Raw genomic sequence first — 22,208 nt, forward strand, 5'->3', positions numbered from 1 at the left:
GCGAAGCCCAAAACGGGGCTTCCCGTGGGAGCTGGCAGGGCGCGCACTGCGCCAGCATCACGTGAGGCTGCCGGGACCACGTGATTCGGCAGGCCCGCCCCTTGCTCCCCGCCTCTCTTACCTTCTCTAGGCTGCCCCTGGGAACCGCGGCTAGCTAGTGTTTCCTCGGCCAGCCAATGTTCTGAGGTTCCCGAGGCGCTCTCAGCGGCTGGCCTCCTCGGTAGCCGGTGAGTGCGGGCGCGAGCTCGCAGAGGTCGCTTTCGCCCCTTCCCTTCTCTGCTTTCCATTCCCCGCGGGCTCGGCCGGCTTGCCCGGTAGCTCTGGCTCCCTCCTTCCCGCTTTCCCTCAGGCTGCGGGTTCCGGTCGGACGACCCCGCATCGTTAGCACCTCAGCTAGCGTTTCTTTCTCCTAGGAGGAGGAAGACGGTGGGAACGGGCTAGGGAAAGTTTTCCTTGCTCCTCTTTTTTGAGCGGGAGGGACGCGGTTTTGCTTCTAGCTCAAGTCTGTCGTTGCTCTCGGCGTTGTTTTGCTGAGAGATACCTCCTCTGACCCTCGTCGTCCGCGCCCGGCCTTTCCTCTAGACGTCAGCACGGCCTCCTTCACCTCAGCAGGGGAGAGAGAGTAGTGGAGCGACAGACCATATTCTTCAGTTTCCCATTCCCCCACAACACGGAACTCCACAAAAGGCTCTTCACACAGTAGGCATCTTTATCCAGGAGTGCGGTTAACTGAGTGAAATGAGATTCTCTTGTCCTGTCTCAGATACTAACTACCTGTTCTGTTTAAATAACTATCAAGGCACGGTCCTTCAGCTTTCGTAAGTGGCTTTTTGCTTATGTTTATTTGCATGTGAGATACTCCGAAGTCACCTGCAGCAGATGACTTTGCAATTGGAGATTACAGTTTTATAAAGCAACATTATAATGATGCTTTTAAAACAACAAATTCATTGTCTTATTTGTCTTTGGCCTGTTCTTTTGGGGGGCAGGATTATAGCCCCCAAAAACTGAGTTTCTGAAACTGATGTGCGTTGTGAAATCATAACATCAAAATATATAATGCTGAAAGGAATGGAAAAATGATTTAACCTTCATGGTAGTTTATTGTATGATTTAAACTGTACAAAGTATCCATTTGAAGTGAGCACTAGGTGAATTTCACTTTTTGAACTGCCTTCAGGGTTGAGTATATAGCTATATACTTAGATTCCATTAATATAACAGTTAATCTGCGGGATGAAGATCTTTTATGTAATCCTCACCCGAGGACATTTTTTTTCATTGTTTTTAGAGAGAGAGGAAGGGAGAAGGAGAGAGAGAGAGAGAGATGGAGAAATATCTATTGGCTGCCTTCTATGCTCCCTGACTGGGGATCCAACCCACCACCTGGTATGTGCCCTGACTGGAATCAAACCCTCAGTCTTTGGTCTATGGACAATCCTCCAACCAGCTGAGCCACGTCAGCCAGGACTGATATCTTTAAATCTATTTTATGAATACCAGTCAATCAGTCTACCCTGTAGTCTTTTTTTCATAAAGAGGAAAGATATTAATCATTAAAAAGATTTCTTCCACAGTGATTATGTGTGTGATCCAAATGATCAAGTTCTGGGAGCTTCAGAAAATAGCCATAAAAAGTAAAGCTATCAAGTTTTCAGCTTAAAAAAAATTCTTTTAAAATTTTAGAATTAAACAGTACCTGCATGTTCCAACCAGAGTTTGGCTCCATCTCAATCAGCAGCTAAAGCTGGAAAGTCTGAGACACTATCTTACTTTATCTGAAAGTCGTGGTGATAAAACTGAAGGGAAGTCAAAGAACTTTATTATTATTATATTATTCCTTATTTGTGTACTGTGTTCAATAAGTCAAGCTTTGGGCTCAGAGGCTTGGGCTTAGATGAAGAGTGAGACCAGGATAGACCCTAGTTAAGCTCCCCCAGTGCCTGTGACCTCATGACTAACCCCAGCTGTGTGCAGTTAAAACACAACTGAGAGAAACAACACGTTGCTATTGTTTTAAGCCACTGAGTTTTGGGATATTGTATTACTCAGTAAAAGATAAGTGAAGCAACTAGCGCTTTGTGCCACAAAATCCTTGGTTTAAATCTGGCTCACATATAAGTCAGTTCCAAGATGTGATCCCTGAGCACAAAACTGTTATGCAGCAGCATGCTTTAATGATGAATCTCTAAATTAATTAAATATATTATATAAAGATATAATGGAAAGTACTTATTGAATTAGTTAAACCAGACTGGCTGTATCTCATACCCCACAAGGTAACTGACAGAGTGAAAAACCATTTTCTTTTATGTAATCGGTTATTATTTGTATACATGATTGTTATCAGTCTTAAAGGTTTGTGATACGATTCTCTGACATGTTTTTAAAAGAACGACCCATTTTTTGTAAAGATTTTATTTACTTATTTTTTTAGAGAGGGGGAAAGGGAGGGAGAAAGAGGAAGAGAAACATCAATGTGTGAAAAATATATGGATCAGTTGCCTCTCCCACACTCCCAACTGGGGATCTAGCCTGCAACCCAGACATGTGCCCTGACTGGGAATCCAACTAGAGACCTTTTGGTTCCCAGGCCAGCACTCAATCCACTGAGCCACACCAGCCACGGTGGAATTACCCATTATTTTAATGATGGATGTGTGGTGTTTGTTGCAGTTTGTCATTTGATGAATTTAGCACCTAATGATTGTAGCTTAAGTCCTTACAGTAAGATCTGCTGCAGTGAACACATGTGGTTTGTTCTCAAGGGTTAAGGATAGTGAATCTGATGCAAACTGTCATTTCTAATGAGTATGTTACAGGATTTTAAACACAAAAACAGTGGATTTTTCAGGAGCACTTCTATCATTGCCTTTAAATGAAAAAATCCTCAGAGAAGCTTCCCATTCCAAGTCTGGTTGGATCAGTTTAAAATAAAACAAAACAAAACTTTTCCCTGGAGAAGAAAATCTCAACAGGAGGTCAAATGAATAGGATTCTCACACTTACGGTCTTCCAGTTTCCACTGGGCTGTCTCAGCATCTTTTTAGGTTTCCTTGGTGAGAGAGAACTCTTTCTTTTACTCCCTGGTGGCTGCTTTAGACTTCTCTTTTTGCTGTTGTTGCTTCATTCCACTTTCTATTGCTATCTCCCCTCTTACTTTTAACAGGAAACTTTTTTTCTTTCTTCACAGGGACTGTAGGTGATCTCAAAAGAGAACGTGCCCAAATGCAAATCAAACCACAATGAGATACTACTGCACACCCACTAGAATGACTATAATAAAAAGAAAGATAATAGTAAGTGTTGGTCATGTTATGGAGAAATTGGGACCCTCATAAGTTGCTGGTAGAAATGAAAAATGCAGACGCACTCAGCGGAATGTGTGTGTGTATGGGGAGAGAGAGAGGGGGTGGGGGGGAGAGAGAGGAAGGAAGGAATTGCCTTCAACTTCTGGCTCCCCAGTCATTAAAGCCACTTTCATCCATATCTATTCTTTTCTTCTTCTCCTGCGTTTTAATGGAAGATTTCCCCCCTTTCTACGGCTTACCTACATTTTGCTTCAGATCCCATTCCCTGTTACTTTCTCAGAAACCCCAGTTATGTCCTCTTCTCTGTCTTTCTATTGGCTCCTCCCATTAACATATAAACATTTTTGTATCTAATGTGTTTAAAATAAAAAGTGTCGGGGGGCTTTAACGCAGCCCCCCAGGTTCCGCCACAGACGAAGAAAAAGACTACCAAGACATGATCGGCATGGGGAGGAAAGGTGGCCGTTTCTCTCAAGGGGAGAAGGGCCCTGAGCCTCTCTCTCCAGGGGCTTTTATTAGGTTCATTCGCATAGGAATACGGATAAAGCTCATCAATCATTGTCAGTCAGTAAGGGTTAAACAATACAAGATTTACAGAGAACTCTGAGGGCTTATTCTGAGTTATAGCCAATTAGTTAGAGGGCCATAAAACTTTAGGCGCCAGACTCATCTCAGGTTTGAACCCTTATCTCTTAAACTGAGGGTGCAAATTAAGTAGGTTTCACAGGAATGTATGTATTTTTCTTAGGCCCGATTCCCCAGGGAATCCCGCCCCTCCCAGCACAGGACTGCACTGTCCTCTGTTACTGCTTCAGGCTTAAGTCAGGCAAGGAAAGTAAGGCAGCCAAGAGATTAGGAGACTTCTTGTAGACAGAATGAGGACTCAGGCTATATCAAAGCCGAGGGGCGAGGGTCCATCACCCCCTTTTTCCACAGCCCCCCGAGTCCTTCCCTGCGGGCCTCTTCCGTGACCAGAACCTGTCTTAGGTTGATCCTCCCTTGAGGATTCTTACCCGTCATTGGCTAACTGGCCAAGCTCAGGGCCAAGCAGGGTGAAGTGGGCAGAGGTGGTACACCTGCCAGGGAGACAAGCTTTGTCTCCTTAGTGGCTTATGGTCCCAACTCTGACTCAGCCTTAACCATGAGGTGTTACAGACTCTGAAACCAGGCAGGGCGGTTCCCAACAAAAAAGGCCACCCAAAATGTGCCCTTCAGCTCCCACCTATTTTACAATTACTACCCTATTTCACTTTTTGCCTTCACAGTCAAACTTCTTGAACAAGTTGTTAATACCCATTGTTTCCTCTTCACCTTTCACATGTTCCTCATCCTGCCTCAATCTGCCCTCGTCCACCCACAACCTCCCTGAAACTCTTGTAAAGGTTGCCAGTAAGTCTTATTAAATACAGTGGACATTCCTTAGTCTTTACCTTAGTTGGTCTCCCAGGAACATTCTACACTGTCACTACCTTTGCGTGATGCTCATGTCCCTAGGCTTCCATGACATTCTTCTAGTTTTCTTCCTACTCTGCCTGTTTCTTCAGTCTCTTCTATGGAGTATCTATCCTTGTCCCTTTGCTGTTGGAGTTTCTTAGACTCCAGGATCCTCTTCTCTTCTTACTCCATACACTTTCCCCTGGATGATCTCATGCCAGATTTCCAAATCTCCAATCTAGATCTCTTTTTGTATATATCTACTTTGATATCCCACAGGTAGCTAAACTGAAAATATACTCTATGTCTAGAATATAATTCCTCATCTCCCCTGGAAACTTGCTGTATTCTCTGTTGTAGTGAGCAGCATCCTTGCAGTTTACTCAGTTAATTAAGCCAAGCATCTGTGTGTAATCCTTGGCTCTGCCTTTCCCTTAGGATAACCAGCTCCTTTCTCCCATTCAGTCAGTTATAGAATCCTCTTGACTGTCTCTTGTCCAGTTTTCTCCATTTCCACTTCCTTGGTATATAGGCTTCCATTCTTTCTTTCCTGGCTTACTGCAGCCACCTGAGGGTCCCTCCATCAACTCTTCATCCCCATCTAGTCTCTACATTGAGCCAGAATAATCTTTAACATAAATGTGATCATACCACTTCCCTGCTTAAGTTCCTTCAGTGATTACATGTTGCTCTTAGGATAAAATCTAAGCTTTTTGGCTATAGTCGTGCTGAATTTCTTTCAGTTCCTCCACTAGAACTTTACCTGGATGTAAGTTCACTATTCCAGGTGCCAGCCTTCTCTTCAGGTAGTTGACACTTCTCAATTCCGATGCTTCTTGAGCATCCAAACCTCACCATTAGAGTACTGGCCTCATTGTGGTGAGCATCTGTTTATGTGTCTAGACCTCCTGACCCCATGTACCGTAAGTTCTGCTGGGGATGTTCTGTTTACCTAGAGGACAGTAAGCATTTATCAAAATGAATACGGTATGGTTCTTCATGTCTGTTGCTGAATTTTAGTTTGGCTTAGGCCATCACAGGTTATGTTTGGTACTTTTCATATAGCAGAGACTAGAGACGTTCATGTAGAAAAGGTTCCTGATGATATCATAAAGAGCTTTGAACGTGGGCCCCTCCATTCTAGCCTTGGACTTGTTAGAAAAAATAAAATGATATATTAATTGTGTTCAATTCATTTAACTTCTTGCCCCATCTATTTTACTGTGGTCTGTTTTGTGAACCTTGTGTGTTTGGTGCAACAACAACAAAAAAAAAAATGTGAAAGACAGTTATTTTGAATATGGTAGCTTTTTTCTGGTTCCTTTTACAAATAAAAGTATCTCATAAAAGCAATTCTTCCGTAAAATCACAGTCAGCTTCACAACCCTGGGTATGTTATTTTTTTTTGCTGCTAATATTACTGACATTTGCGTTGTTTGCTTTCCTAAGCTGAACACATGGCTTCAGGGGAATTATTTCTTCACTTACAATAAGCTGTCAGATTTTCTGTATCCTAGAATCACTTAAAGTTTCTGTGCAATGAAATGAAAATGGTCCCTTGGATGATGGAGCTAAAGAATTGCTTCCAGAGGCCATAATTGCAAATTATACTTTAAGTCAAGTAAGTTACTGGCAGTGGAAGTGACAGTTGTCCTTTTCAATGAGTGATGAATTTGAACAAAACTAATGAGACAAAGCACAGTCACTGTGAGGGTTAGGAGATTCTAAAACAGCAGTGATGCTGTTTTTATTTTTTATTTTTTTAATTATTTTATTTTTCTTAGGTTTTATTTTATTATATCATCATAATTTCTAGCAAGACTACCCAAGGGAAAGAAATAGGTCTTTTCTTTAAAGTTTCTTTAATCTGATCATTCTTTTTTTTATTTTTTAAGCTCAGCAAATACACTTCTTTTTTTTTTTTTTCCTTTTAATTCGGTTACAATTGTCTCCATTTTCTCCAAATGAAGGTAGGCTAACTTTGTCACCTGTACAGCATCATTTTTATGAAATCTTTTGGAGAATGTTACGTTCTCAGAGTCCCTTAGTCTTTTTGAAAGTTGTCAACTATTCAGGACATTCTTTCCCTTTCATTCCTTTAGTATGGTTGGCTTGCAGAAAAGAGAAGTGGATGACAGCTGTTCTAGCAGCAGGATTAGTAACAGCATTACTATCTCAGCAAATCTCTGAAACTTTGCTTCTTTGCAATACTTATGCCATAGAAAGGGTGAAATAATTTTAAAGTGGTTTTTATTTAAAGACTTGAAACTGATTCTGCCTTAGAGGCTTTTCTGGACCTGGGAAATAACATTTTATATCTAAACCAGTGGTGTAGCATCTGATTAGTTTCAAAAAGCTCATCAGAAGAGATTGATAAGTGTAACATTCAACTCTTCTGTAACCTGAGAGGTTTTTTTGAATTGCTTTTGCTGTAGCATATGCGTATGACATAACAACTTGCAAAGTTGTACCCCAAGAGTTTACCCCAAACCCTAGAACTCCTCTAGGAGTACTTGAAAGGAATACTTGGAAGTATTTCTAGAATTGAAATATAATGTATTCAGAAATAGAGAAAAGATGACCACACCCTTAAGTCTTGCATGCTCAAGTGGGAACTTCTATTGTGAGAAAGGAAGAAGGCTGTGAATAACACTTCTTCCTGCAGTAAACTGGATGATATTCACTGAGGTAATGCTCATATTTTTAACATCTGGTAGAATACTGAGAATTTGATTTCTTGGATTTCATAAAACAGTTTTCTGGGATGTATAATTTTTATATAGTTGGAACTGTTGTACATATAATTTTTTTCCATTTATATATTAACATGTATCACATGGACTATATGTTTGCATGTTGTATCCCATCATTTGCTTAGTTATTCCTCTTTCATTTGCATTCTAGGTTTCTGCTTACTGGGCTCTGACTTTCTTTTAGACCTTAAGCTCCTCAGAGGCAAGGACCATGATTGTATTGTTCTTTGTGACTTTCCACAAGCATTCTTGGTATTTGTCATTGTCAGAAAAAGAATTAATATGCTATTATTTTATTCACATTATCATGCATTTGTCTTATTGTTCATAGAGATTTTCCGTCTCTGTGAATTTGACTAGGTGCCTCATATAAATTAAATCATATAATTTTTGTCCTTTTGTGTCTGGCATATCCCACTTAGCATAATGTCTTCAAGGTTTATCCCTGTTGTAGCATGTGTCAGAATTGCATTTTTAAGGCTGAATAATATTCTATTGTATGTAGATAGCACATTTTGTTTATCCATGTGCTATCTACATACAATAGAATATTATTTAGATGCTGTTCATCTGTCAGTAGATATTTGAGTTTTCCACCTTTTGGCTATTGTGAATACTGTTGATGTACAACTATATGATCATGTCCCTGCTTTCAGTTCTTTTGGGCATATAGAAGTGGAATTGCTGGATCATAGTAGTCTTATGTTTAATCTTTTGAGGAACTGTGGTAATACTTCTACATTGGCTGCATCATTTTACGTTCCCATTTTCTACATTTAATTTTATATCAATAACTTATTTTTGCAGATTTGCCTGGAATACCCTGCCACCGTAGATTGTGAATTTTATGCAAGAATACCTTTTAAAACTTTTTAAAGTATTTTTTATTGATTATGCTATTACAGTTTTCTCAATTTTTTCCACTTTATCCCCCCTCCACCCTGCATGCCCCAACCCTCCAACATTACCCCCCTTAATTCATGTCCATGGGTTGTACATATAAATTCTTTGAGTCCTCTCTTTCCTATACCATTTTTATCTCTCCCCAACTATTTTATGCCCACTAATTATGCTTCTTCTTCCCTGTACCTTTCTCCCCCTATTCCTCCTTTCCCCTTCCCCACCGAAATCCCTCCATGTGATGTCCATTTCTCTGATTCTGTTCAGTTCTAGTTGTTTGCTTAGTTTTTGTTTTCATTGTTTTTCTTTTCTTTTAGGTTCATTTGTTGATAGTTGTGAGTTTGTTGTCATTTTACTGTTCATATTTTTAATCTTCTTTTTCTTAGATAAGTCCCTTTAACATTTCATATAATAAGGGCTTGGAGAAGATGAACTCCTTTAACTTGACCTTAGCTGGGAGGCAGTTTTTCTACCCTTCCAGTCTAAATGATTGCTTTGCTGGATAGAGTAATCTTTGATGTAGGTCCTTGCCTTTCATGATTTCAAATACTTCTTTTCCAGCCCCTTCTTGCCTGCAAAGTTTCTTTTGAGGAATCAGCTGACAGTCTTATGGGAACTCCTTTGTAGGTAACTGTGTCCTTTTCTCTTGCTGCTTATAAGATTCTCTCCTTCTGTTTAATCTTGGGTAATGTAATTATCATGTGCTTTGGTGTGTGCTCCCTTGGGTCCAACTTTTTTGGGACTCTCTGAGCTTCCTGGAAGTCTATTTCCTTTGCCAGATTGGGGAAGTTCTCCTTCATTATTTGTTTAAATAAGTTTTCAGTTTCTTGCTGCTGTCCTTCTCCTTCTGGCACCCCTGTAATTTGGATATTGGAACATTTCAGGTCATCCCAGAGGTTCATAAGTCTCTCTTCATTTTTGGAATTCTTGTTTCTTCATTTTGTTCTGGCTGGATGTTTATTTTTTCCTTTTGTTCCAAATCTTTGCTTTGAGTCCTGGTTTCCTTGCTCTTACTGTTGGTTCCCTGAATATTTTGCTTTATTTCATTTTGGATATCTTTCATTTATTTTTTCATTTTTCTACCAAGCTCAATCAGTTCTGTGAGCATTTTCATTACCAGGGCTTTAAATTCTCCACCAGATAGTTTGGCTATCTCTTCATTGCTTAGCTCTCTTTCTGAAGTTTTTCTCTGTTCTTTCATTTGGGCCATATTCTTTGTCTTGGCACACCTGATAAGTTATAAGGGGGCAGGGCCTTAGGTATCCAGGTCCCCTGCCCCCAGGACAACCCTCTTTTCTGGGCTTGGTGTTACCTGTGGGGAAGGGCCAGAGAGGGAACAATGCAGCTCGTTGGCTCGTCTCTAGCCTACTTTCCAACGTACTCTTCTGAGACTGGGACTTCTCAGTCCCCCTGTGGCTCCCCCTGTGGCAACCCCTATAGTCCAGGGACAGCTCTGAGCCTCAGTTTTTCCTTCAGCCAGCCCTGCCCACGTGGTCTACTACCTCAACACAGTCCACTGCCTAGCTGAGGTTTTTCTCAGCCGGCATTGCCCATGTGGCCTCGTGGTGGGTTCCTACAGGTCTGGTTGTTCTGGTTGTTTTTTTCTTTAATTCCTTGGTTGTTGGAGTTCCATGCAGTTTGATATTCTGGTGCTTCTTCTTGTTTATTGATTTTAGATTGGTTGTTATTCTCCTTTTGGTTGTGCGAGGAAGCAAAGGGTTTCTAACTATGCCTCCATCTTGGCTGGAACTCCCCTTTTAAAACTTTTAACAGTTTAGGGTAAACATCATTCAAATAACCAAGCTTTTATTTTCATTTAAAATATTTGTTTGTGTTTTGGTCACAAAATATTTGTTGTAGAAATTTGGAATATATTTAAACAATATAGAGAGAGAACATGTCACCTCTAATCTCTCCAGAGAAAAACATTTTGGTTTTACATGTACTTTTTCTATATATATTATACTTTAAAATATTGTAGTAATTTTGTACATACTATTTTATAACATAGGTAAGCCTTACAGGGTGTATTTGTTTTTTGTGGGATGTTTTGTTTTTAACATAAGAATTAACACATTGTTTAGCTTTTTGTTAGCATCTTTTCTTGGGATGCTTCATTTAAGTAGTGCGCAGAAATTTGGGAAGGAATAACACTGGATTCCTCTTTCCTTAAGATGCTTAGTTAATCATTGCTGAATACTTACATGCCTATCCAGGATAGCTTGGGTCGAGCAGGCCTTTGAAGAGTCTTCCCTATTAGCAGTGCTTCAGTTCATTGATAGAATAACTACATATTACTGTTTGAAGTATCTAATTTTTTTTGACACCCACTGGAGTAATGACTAAAATGAAATGTAGTTGATCTATATTTATATTTCTTGAAAGTAGAATCCATACAATTAGAACAAAACAGTTAATATGTCTACTTCATGTTTAAGCAACTTTAATAATTGTCATAAGATATCAGAGCTATCCCACTGCTGGTCTTCTTGTGATAGATCTTTGTGTTTTGGAGTCAGCCACTAGGTTCTTAAGTCTGAGACAGATTTCATAACAGATTGAGCTAGTTAATTTTTAGTGATTACACCTGCTTTAGCTTTTTAGACTCATTAGTATATACTCTATAATTTTGAGGTAGATGGTCAAACATTAAGTCTGTGAAACTGATAGAATTGTTATACTTAGTATGATTTTCCTGACACTAGCAGAGTTACCCCTGCTCCAAGGAAAATGCAGTAATTAAACATCTCACCTCAATCATTTAATTGTAATGATGATGGTGGCAATTTTGAGCTAATTAGAAAATTCTGGTGGTATTTACATTTACATTGACATGGTATTTACATTGACATTGACATTGTGCTGCTTTAGGAAATATATGTTATATCCCTAAGCTCAAGACTGGTGCGTGCTGTTCTGTACAGGACACAGTACATCCTGGATTTTAATACCTCCACAGAGCCTCTTGGAGAACCTTGTCTGAATTCTGAGGATAACCTGTTCATGTCATCAGTTGCCCAGGTTAAGCATAAATGAAGACATATTTTTATACCTTAGCAGTCCATAGCCCAGGGATGCAGTCTTGTGGTCAGTCTTGTGCGCCCCTGAGGACAAAGGTCACATTTGGTTTTTAGGGCCTTCCTTCCAATGGCTTTTGGAAGAATGAAGGAATGAATGACAATCGCAAGGTTTAACCAGGAAAATTTAGAGAGAAGCATATTGGGAAATTGTTTTGGGGAAGTGCTTTTTATACTTGAAGCATTAAAAAAACAGATGCTGGTGTACATTTATGAGGCTAGATAAAGTGGGACAGAAGTAATATTGGAGAAGTTTAGGCATTGCAAAGGCCAGGCCTGATATTTCTGTAAGAAGAATGAGAGAGGTGGGGGTTGAATCCTGACTGTGCCACTTAATGCTCTGTGATGTTGGGAAGTTATTTCACCTTTGAGCCTCTCATTCCTCATCTGTTGCTGAGAATGGGTTATGGTTCCTTCCTTATATGACTGTTGTGAGGCTTAAATGAAGCAGTATATATAAAGCTCCCTAACACAGTGTATAACAAAGCGGATTCTTGATCATTGTTAGTTTGTTCCTTTCTGCTCTTTATTTGCTTGTGTTATTAGGAGAAATATTAAATACTTGCTTGACCAACATTACTGCCCTTGTCCTCCGGCTTTCAAAAATCCCCCATAGCTATTTTATTTCATCTTGAACATATAATTATAGTTTTGACAGAACATATTTTTGAGAAACCCAGGCTTGGAAAAGTAAGTGGCATGTCACTCTGATTGATTAAAGTAATTGAAAGTAAACCTGGAACTAAACACAGGCCTCAGGACTCTCAGTCCTTCCCACCACTTTATTGGTGATACTTTCTGCTTTTACGATGGGTGTGGACATGGAAGATACATGACTTGGTTTTTGTATTGACTCTCTTTTTTAAAGATTTTATTTATTTATTTTTAGAGACAGGGTAAGGGTAGGAGAAAGAGGGAGAGAAACATCAATGTGAGAGAGAAACATGGATCAGTTGCCTCTTGCATGTGCCCTGCCGGGAGTAACCTGCAATCTAGGCATGTGCCCTGACCAGAAATCAACCTTCGATCTTCTGCTTTGTGGGCCAGCCAACTGAGCCACACTGGTCAGGGCATTGACTCTTAAATTTCAAGTCTGTGGAGAAATATCTTGTAAAATAAAGCTTCAAGTAATCTAGCGATATGGGTATACTCAGTTCATATAATAAGCTATCTTTATGAAAGTTAGCTAGGCCCTGGGTGGTGTGGCTCAGTGGATTGAGTGCCAGCCTGCAAACCAAAGGGTCACTGGTTGGTTTCCTAGTCAGGGCACATGCTTGGGTTGTGGGCCAGGTCCCCAGTAGGGGGCACCTGAAAGGCAACTACACATTGATGCTTTTCTTCCTCTCCTCCTCCCTCCCTTTCCCTCTCTCTACAAATAAATAAATAAAATCTTTTAAAAAACCCAGGCTTAGTAATTTAAAAAAAGAAAAAAAAGTTAGCTTGATTTTTCAGTGGATTGCCAAACCCTTGAGGCAGAGTTGCCTGTAACTGATTAATACTTTCAGAATAATGGTACTGCTTTCAAGAAATTACATGATGTTGAATGGTAATATCTCTTTGTGTTGTAATTTTAAAGATGGTAAATCTTACATTTTGGCTAATTAATTTTCCCTCTTCTCCCCCTCTTTATTTATTTAAAATTTAATTCTAAATAACAGAAAATATTAAATTTTGAAGACTAATTTCGATATGGTTGGTTCATATTCTAGGAAAATATGCTTCTGGATTTTCTTGGAATTTTTCGACTTCATAGACATGTACACTGTTTTACTTCTTGTGACTCCTTTCCTTGTCTGTTTTGTAAGAGGCACAGAGCAGGCCATTTGGGGGCATCTTTTTGTTACTTCTAAAGTATTTAAGACAATCTTCTTATCATACAGTGAACACCTATAAATGAAGAAAAACAGTCTAGTAGAAAAAATAGGGACTTCATATAAAAGGACGGCATATGAGCTCTTAAACATGTGAGCCCAACAGGTGAAGAATGCACATGGTGGCTCAAGGCTGCAGGGCTTCAGGTTTTCACGCTGTCACTTACTAGTTTGTGCAAATTCTTAATATCTTTTTGCCTCAGTTTTCTCATCTCTAAAGTGAGGATTGAATGATTAATAAATGTAAAATATTTAGAATAGTGCTTGGTGCAAAGGGCTAAAGAAATATTATTCGTTATTGTTGCTATTATTTTGATTATTTCTAAAAATGATGCCCAACTTCACTCATCATAAGAGGAATTGAAGTTTAAACAAAACTGAGACCCATGATAATACACTGTGTAATGAGTGTGGATAAACAGGTGCTGACATACATGGATGGTTATTTTATATGTTGGTACTACTTTAGTAGAGGACATTTGAAATAGCTATTAAAGGTAAACCAGCTAATAAATTTCGACCTGGCAGTTCCATTTCTAGGAGTTTATCTTCGAAATTTATTCATTAAAAAGAGACACATACAATAATATATGCAAATAGTAACCGTACTACTATTTATGTTAGCAAGAGACTGGAAGTGACTTAAATGTCCCAGTGGAAACAGGTAAATTTTTAAATCTATGTAATGGAATACTCTCTAGTACCACTGAAAAGAAATGAAATAGGTCTATGTGTGCTAATATAGAATGATTTGCAAGATGTGCTGTTAAGTAGGAGGGGACACCTTCCACACATACATACAATGCTAATGTAAGTCTATACTATCTCTGGAATGAATGAAAACTACTGACAGTGGTTGCTTTTGAGGAGAGGGTCTGAAAGGGAGGATAAGGAGACTTACTTTCCTATACTCTTTGTACCGTTTGAAACAAAAAATTTTAAATATGTTTGTATATTAGCTTTTACCCTCCCCTAAATCTTTTACCTGTTCACTCCAACACACATATATACACACCCTTGCATGCACAATTTTCAGAACATTCAAATGTTATTCCAGGAATCTGGCTGGCTGTGCAGTGACAGGGAATAGTGTATAAAGTTTATTGAATATGTGATGTGATACTTGGGGCATAACAGGCATCTGATTCTTGTCATCTAAATTGGTGCTGATGGAAAAAATCTCCTTGGATGGTGGAAACTGAGGCCTTGGCTAAGTATGCTCAACCTCTGAGGCATACTTTGTAGCTGTTGTCGTGAGTGCTGGAGCCAGAAAAAGATCTTGGTCTTTGGCCAGCCTCTCTCGTCTATTTTAAGAGGTCTGAGAAGAGAGTGAGTAGAAAGGAACTTCAAGAGTTCTATACCTCCCTAGGGAGCAGTGGTTGTATTTACCAACTGTTTGGTTCTATTTCAGGTTCCAGAGCTGAGAGCCAGAATGGAAATTCACTTAGCACAATAGAGTTTTGTGCTTGTGCTGGCCCCTGTAATTTCTAGAAATACTTTTTAACCCTGGAAGAATTGAAGCCATGACCAGGATTCTTTGTGTAAAACTCCTTAAACATATCAAATTTAGAGTTTTAAGGGACTTTGTACATCTCTCTACTTTTTATTGGGTACTATTAAAGCTAATTGCTACTTGCATAAAGGCTATAGTCATCAGCTGTAACACCAAAATTAGGGTGAATTGTCTCACCTTGTTCAAATAACTTTTCTCATTGTGAAATGAAATATGGTCTGTATATATGTAGAAAATGTGGTCATATAAATTAGGACCAGGGTATAATACTTTATTTTATCCAGTAAATCTAAGGCTAGTGCTTCTTAATATTTTCACTCTAAACTATCTGAGAGGTGACCCATTCCCATTGTTAAACTGTGGCTTGGTGTGGCAGTGATATTCTACAGGAATGGCGAGTCTTTCAGTGCATACTGGAGGTGGTAATGGGAAAGTGGGGAGTTAGAGACGATGATTCTGATTTTTATAACACACACACACACACACCCTCACCCTCCTGATGAGAGATCCTGGTTTTATCCAATTCACTTGTCTTCCCTCCATTATCTGCTGTCTGCTTGCATATGAGCATGTATATAACAGATTACCACTGATTTACAAGTGCTCAAGACAAACTATTGGTTGTAGCAAGTTTCCCTCCCATTACAGGGAACGGCCCAGGTCTGAAGGTGGAAGGAAGGATTACATAGTATTGAAGGGGAAAGTGAGCAATCTGTTTAACCAAAGGTGGATAGTTTAGTTTGCAATTAGCTTTTGTTTTCTTTTATTAACAGTGTCTTTTATAAAATAAGTTTAGTAGTTCTTTAATTTTTGCTTGGAATCTTTTTTATTTGTTACAGCAGAGATGTCAGCGTATTTATAGGAATTGCCTGAAGCCAGAGTCATGGTGGATGTAGGAAAGTGGCCAATCTTCACTCTGCTCTCACCTCAGGAAATTGCATCTATTCGGAAAGCATGTGTCTTTGGCACCTCAGCCAATGAAGCACTGTACGTTACTGACAATGATGAGGTAAGAATCTCTCAAAATCCAGAGTTTAATTTTAGGGCTTATTTTGGGAATCAGCTTTAAAGCATTTAGTTTGAAGATTGAGAAAAGGTAGGGGATAAAAGAACACCGTCTTTGATATAATTTGTCTTTTCTTTCAGTTTCTTGATTTAATACCACTCCATTCCTACTACTGTTTGAGTTTCATAGTATAGCTAAACATTCTAAAACTTAAGTAATGTCAGCAGAGGTTGACTTTTTCTTACCTTTTTAGCCTCCCCTATCTACTGAGCTGTTAAACTGAACTTGAATGTGTCTTATTTTCAGAGTGAAGAAGGGAGCCTTTGTGTGACTTTAGGCCAAATGACTCAAACAAAACTATTTGGTTTTTAGGTCTTTGTGTTTGGACTGAACTACAGTAACTGTCTAGGAACTGGAGATAACCAAAGTACACTTATACCCAAAAAGCTAGAAGCTTTATGTGGAAAGAAGATTAAAAGCCTTAGTTATGGCAGTGGACCACATGTTCTTCTCAGCACTGAAGGTAAAGAGGGAATAAGTCCAGCTTTTCAGTTTGTGGAAAATCAAGCAGTTAATTCTTTTTTAAAAAAATATATTTTATTGATTATGCTATTACAGTTGTCCCATTTTTCTCCCCTTTTTTCCCCTTCTCCCTGTACCCCCTTCCCACCAGCATTTCCCCCTCTTAGTTCATGCCCGTGGGTCATACAAATAAGTTCTTTGGCTTCTACATGTCCTATACTATACTTAACTTCCCCCTATCTATTTTGTACCTACCATTTATGCTTCTTATTCCCTGTAACTTTCCCCCCATTCTCCCCTCTTCCCCCTCCCCACTGATAACCCTCCATGTGATCTCCATTTCTGTGACTCTGTTCCTGTTCTGGTTGTTTACTTAGTTTGTTTTTGTTTTTTTAGGTTAAGTTATTGACGGTTGTGAGTTTGTTTTCATTTTATTGGTCATAGTTTTGATCCTCTTCAATTTCTTAGATAAGTCCCTTTAACATTTCATATAATAAGGGCTTGGAGATGATGAACTCCTTTAACTTGACCTTATCTGGGAAGCAATTTTTCTACCCTTCCATTCTAAATGATTGCTTTGCTGGATAGAGTAATCTTTGATGTAGGCCCTTGCCTTTCATGACTTTGAATACTTTCCATCCCCTTCTTGCCTGTAAGGTTTCTTTTGAGAAATCAACTGATAGTCTTGTGGGAACTCCTTTGTAGGTAACTGTCTCCTTTTTTCTCTTGCTACTTTTAAGATTCTCTCCTTATCTTTAATATTGGGTAATGTAATTATGATATGCCTTGGTGTGTGCTTCCTTGGGTCCAACTTTTTTGGGACCCTCTGGGCTTCCTGGACTTCCTAGAAGTCTATTTCTTTTGCCAGATTTGGGGAGTTCTCCTTCATTATTTTTTCAAATAAGTTTTCAATGTCTTGCTCTTCCTCTTCTCCTTCTGGCACCCCTATGATTCAGATGTTGGAACGTTTAAAGTTGTCCCAGAGGTTCCTAAGCCTCTCCTCATGTTTTTGAATTCTTGTTTCTTCACTCTGTCTGGTTGAATGTTTGGAGCAGAAATTCCTTCTGCTCCAAACCCTTGATTTGAGTCCCAGTTTCCTTCCCTTCACTGTTGGTTTGCTGTACATTTTCCTTTATTTCACTTTTCATAGCCTTCACTCTTTCCTCAGTTTTGTGACCGTACACAACCTTCTGTGAGTATCCTGATTGCCGGTGTTTTGAACTGTGCATCTGATAGGTTGGTTATCTCTTCATTGCTTAGTTGTATTTTTTTCTGGTGCTTTGATCTGTTCTTTCATTTGGGCCATTTTTTCGTCTTGCCACACCTGTCATGTGGTAAAGGGAGGAGCCTTAGATATTCCCCAGGGCAGGGCAACCCACTTTACTGTGTTGTGGGGAAAGTGTCTGAGAGGGAATAATGTCACTTGCTCAGCTCTCAGCTGGCTTTCAATCACTTCCTCCTCTACCCACAGGCAAATTGGGCCCTTCTGGTGCTGATTCCCAGGTGGGTGGGCTTTTGTACATTCTAGGTCCCTGTGGGTCTCTCCAACAAACGGTCCTGTGAGTTTCTCCCACACCTCAACACCCACAGGTTTTTTCAGTTAGAGATTTTGAGGCTTTATTTCCCAGTGCTGGAACCCTGGGTTGCACAGTGTGTCTTGTTCCCCAGGAGTTCCTGATTTATCTGCACACAAATGTGAGACCGCCCAGTCCACCAGCATCACCTTACCCATCCTGGTCCGCCAGCTGCCACCTTGCCGTGAGTCCCCTCCGCCCCTGCTGCCTGCCTCCTACCAGTCTGGATAAATGTTTCTTCTTTAACTCCTTGATTGTGGACTTCCATACAGTTCAATTTTCTGGCAGGTCTGGTTGTTTTTTGTTTTTAAATTTGTTGTCTTTCTTTTGGTTGTACGAGGATGCACAGTGTATCTACTACCTATGCCTCTATCTTCTCAAGCAGTTAATTCTTTGAAAAAAACAAAAAGGTTTTATTTATTTTTAGAGAGAGGGGAAGGGAGGGAGAAAGAGAGGGAAAGAAACATTGATGTGAGGGAAACATTGATGTGTTGCCTCTCATCCGTGCTCTGACTGGGAACCAAACCCACAATTCAGGCATGTGCCCTAAACAGGAATCTGGTTGGCAACCTTTCATTTTTTGGGACAATGCCCAACCAACTACTGAGCCACACCGATCAGGGCTTAAGCAGTTAATTCTAAGCTAAGGGAGGTGGGGCTGGATCAAATAATTAATTTCTAATGGTTTATTCATTAACTTTTGAGAGGTGAAAGTTAAACACTGCCTAACTCTGGAACAGCCATAGGATGACTTGCCAATTAAGCAAACTTCTGAGGTTTTAGGCTACTTATGTAAAGTTGTGGAAGATTAGATGTAAGAAATGAAGTGGTCCTTCCAGCCTAATTGTTCACTGGAGTTGTGATAGGAAAGCAGCTTTAAAGTTTTACTTGGTATATTTTTATAAACACAGATAAAACTGGTTTTCCTTCTTTTGTGTAATTCCTGAACTTTGAATTCAAGAACTCTTAGTTATTCCCTGGTATTCCTGTGGGTGCCATTTGGGGAAAACGTGGGATAGATTCCTGTCCTTTTTCTCTCTGCCTCCCCAAGATCACTAAAGAAGGAGACTATTCATTTGTCTTTGGTGAATTTATCTCCAGAACTCTCTGAAACTCTGTTATTTATAACCTAAGTTCTTCCTTTTATATTTTAGGTACATTAGTTCTCTCTTTCTCTCAATCTCTCTCCAGCATAGGTCCTCAGCTTTTTGTTGGGTGATCCTGTAGTGTGGCATTTGGGAGACAGTTTGCTTCCCTGCCTTTCTGTCTCTAGACTATGAGCTTCCTTGGATGCAGCCATAGGTCTTCTGAGTATTGAGTTTTTTAACTACTTTTGACTCATATCACTCCAACTTGTCTGCATCCTTCTTAAGCTGTGAGATCCAGATGTGAGCATGATTGTCTAGTAAGAGTATAACTGGTGTTGAACATAAGGAGGTGATTATCTGACTTCTGTGTTATGTAATCATGCCTTCTAGCATCACACTGGCTCTTTCAGGCAGTTACAACTTCGCTGACTGGTTCAGCCTGTTATCCATTGTGACCTAATATTTAATTTTCTTCTGAACATGTATCAATTTTAACCAGTCATTGATTTCTTACCATAAATTCCTGGGGCAGTTTTTTTAGAGTAAACATACTAAAACATACATATTCAAATTTTTGATTTTCTTCAAAGTGGTGACTTTAGGAAATTATAACTCTTCTTTTGGAATTATTTTTAGCATCCAGATTATACAGTTTTAACTATCTCAAATGTTATAAGTGAAATATAAATATAAATAAACAATAAACATAAAATATGAATATCTGATTTTCTTGGGAGTATTTTTAATTTTAATTCAATTTTGATTGTTAAAATACATTTTAGACAATGTACATTAAACACACTGTGCATTATATACCACGTATGTAAATACATATATTTGTATTGTGTGTTTTACAGTCATACTGTTTTAAAACAATTTAACGCTCTAGCCCTGACTGGTGTGGCTCAGTGGATTGAGCGTCAGCCTGTGAATCAAAGGGTCACTGGTTTGATTCCCAGTCAGGGCACATGCGTGGGTTGGGGGCCAGGTCCCCAGTAGGGGGTGCGTGAGAGGCAACCACACATTGATGTTTCTCTCCTTCTCTCTTTCTCCCTACCTTCCCTTCTGTCTAAAAATAAATAAAATCTTAAAAAATAATAATAATAAAACAATTAATACTTTATGTCATCAAATAGTTTATGGCTTTTAGTAAAAAGGAGAAGGACCTCTGTCTTAGCTCTCTTCACTCTTAGAAACTGCTCTTTGGAAGGAGCCACTTTAAACTGTTTCAGATGTTTCTTCTGATATTTAATCTCATATTTTTAAATTAACATGCTTATAGTGATATTTCTAAATTTTTAATTTTAGATATTGTCCTTTGACTTTTTATAATGGCAGATAGGATTTAGCTTTCTTTTTCCCTACTTTCCCTCTGCTTATTGTTTCAGTATAGTGATACCACTGTTTTGATAAAGTCATTGTTCAGTGTTTACATTATTAGAACTCTAGAAGTGAGCCCACCTCCTTTCTTATATAACTATTTGTTTTTCTGGGGTTCATTTACTTACTTTTTTATACATTTATCATTACCATATGCCCCTACTCTTCTACAGGGCAGTATTGCTTCACAGTACATCTGAGCATGTCAGGTCATCTCTGGAGCCTCTGTGTTTTCTGCAGCCTGGGCTGTCATTCTCAGCCTCTCGAAAAGCTGTCACCCTAGAACTTCATTTCACCATTATCCTTGAAAATTCCCTCACCTTTGTCTTCTCTGAATCACCTATTCTTTGTGTCCTATAATCCTCCTTGGATTGTACCCTCATTTGGGTGAAACACATTCTCTAGTAGCTTCCTAAGGAAAGGAGTGTAAAAGAAATCTTTGGGACCCTGTCTTAAAATGTCTTTATTTTACCCTCGCAATTTATTAGTGGTTTGGCAGAACTTAGAATTCCTAATTGGAAATCATGTTTCCTCAGAATTTTGAAGTCATTGTACCTTTTAAGGTTCAAGAGCTGCTCGTGAGAATCTGGTGCCATTCTGACTTTTGCTATTTTACATTAGACTTTTTTCCCTTTCTGGAAGCTTTGAGGATCTTTTCTTTATTCCAAGTGTTCTGAAATAACCATGATAATATACTCTGATGTGGGTAATTTTTAATTTATTGTATTGATCATTCTGTTGGTCCTTCAATCTGGAAATAACTTCATTACTAGAAAAATATTTTGTAATATTTCACGGACAATTTCCCTTTGTTTTCTCCGTTTTCTTTTTTCTGGAATTTTTCTTAGAAAGACATCAGAGATCCCAGATCTACTTTTGGGGAAATTTCTTCAACATATCTTACAACCCTCATGGTCAAATTTTTAACATTTCTGCTCTTACATTTCCAAGTTCTCTTTCTTGTTCTCTAAGTGTTCTTTTCTAGAGCCTCCTGTTCTTGTTTTGTGGATTCAATATCTTTTCTTTGAGGTAATAATTATAGGTTATTTTAAAATTATTTTCTGTTCTCTTAATGTTTCTTCTTTTTACCTCCCAGATTCTTCCTTCTCTTTGTTTTGGTGTCTGACTTTTAAGTTACAGGTTTTCTTTAAATCTTTGATGATACTTGGCTACCTGTTTAACAGGTAAGAGCCAGGTGCTAATATATATATTGGAAGTTCTGTGTTCATGAGCGGGACTTGCCAAATACTGAGCTTCACTTTTAGGAGATAATAACTGTTCATTCAGGATGCTCCCGATGTCAGAGTATGAATTCCTGTAGGATGGCATCTTTTTTGTTTTAATTTTTGCCAGCTATCCAGATGCTGCACAAGGGAAGGGCAGGGATCTCAGTGTGTAGTATGGGGACTTCCAGTTCTTCTGTTCCCACTACAGTGCCTCCTTGCTGCCTTCAGAGCTTCTCTAATTTTTTTTCCCAGAGCCCTTGGTCTTATTTTCTTTGTTGTGTTATGTGGGGGAAGGGAGATTTGGGTTAAAGGGAAAAGTTGGGCTGAATTGCTGTTACTGTAAGAAATTTACAGCATATAAATGCCATAAGTCTCTTGTATTTTTCCAGGGTTGGGGAGGAGTAGTTGCGTGACCCCATGGGAAGAGGATGAGGATTTGGAGTCTTACTTCTTCTGTTTTCAGTTGCACCTGCCCATGTATCTCCTGTGGTCCCTGGGCCTTTGTGAAATTCCAGGGCTGGAATTGGCTGCCCCTTTTGCTTATGTAGTGTCA

At 39.1% G+C, this 22,208-nt stretch overlaps 1 protein-coding gene across 15 annotated transcripts in view; it reads left to right on the top strand.

The window, feature by feature from the left end:
• Positions 1 to 94: 94 nt before the first annotated feature.
• Positions 95 to 22,208, top strand: part of RCBTB1 (RCC1 and BTB domain containing protein 1) — a 70,016-nt gene continuing 47,902 nt past the window's right edge. For 3 of the 15 annotated variants that reach the window (XM_053916558.2, XM_053916567.2, XM_053916569.2), the window contains exons 1-5: positions 115 to 227; positions 1,292 to 1,389; positions 3,194 to 3,299; positions 15,699 to 15,868; positions 16,238 to 16,388. In XM_053916558.2, coding sequence (XP_053772533.1) covers positions 15,743 to 15,868; positions 16,238 to 16,388 — 277 coding nt within the window. In that variant the 5' untranslated portion in view covers positions 115 to 227; positions 1,292 to 1,389; positions 3,194 to 3,299; positions 15,699 to 15,742. Of the gene's footprint in view, positions 228 to 582; positions 700 to 746; positions 819 to 1,291; positions 1,390 to 3,193; positions 3,300 to 15,698; positions 15,869 to 16,237; positions 16,389 to 18,055; positions 18,146 to 22,208 lie in introns of those variants that run through there. The other 12 variants (XM_053916559.2, XM_053916564.2, XM_053916563.2 and 9 more) reach the window with 12 other exon arrangements.

Source organism: Desmodus rotundus, chromosome 13, assembly GCF_022682495.2.
Source record: "Desmodus rotundus isolate HL8 chromosome 13, HLdesRot8A.1, whole genome shotgun sequence".
In the NCBI taxonomy this organism is placed as follows: Eukaryota; Metazoa; Chordata; class Mammalia; order Chiroptera; family Phyllostomidae; genus Desmodus; species Desmodus rotundus.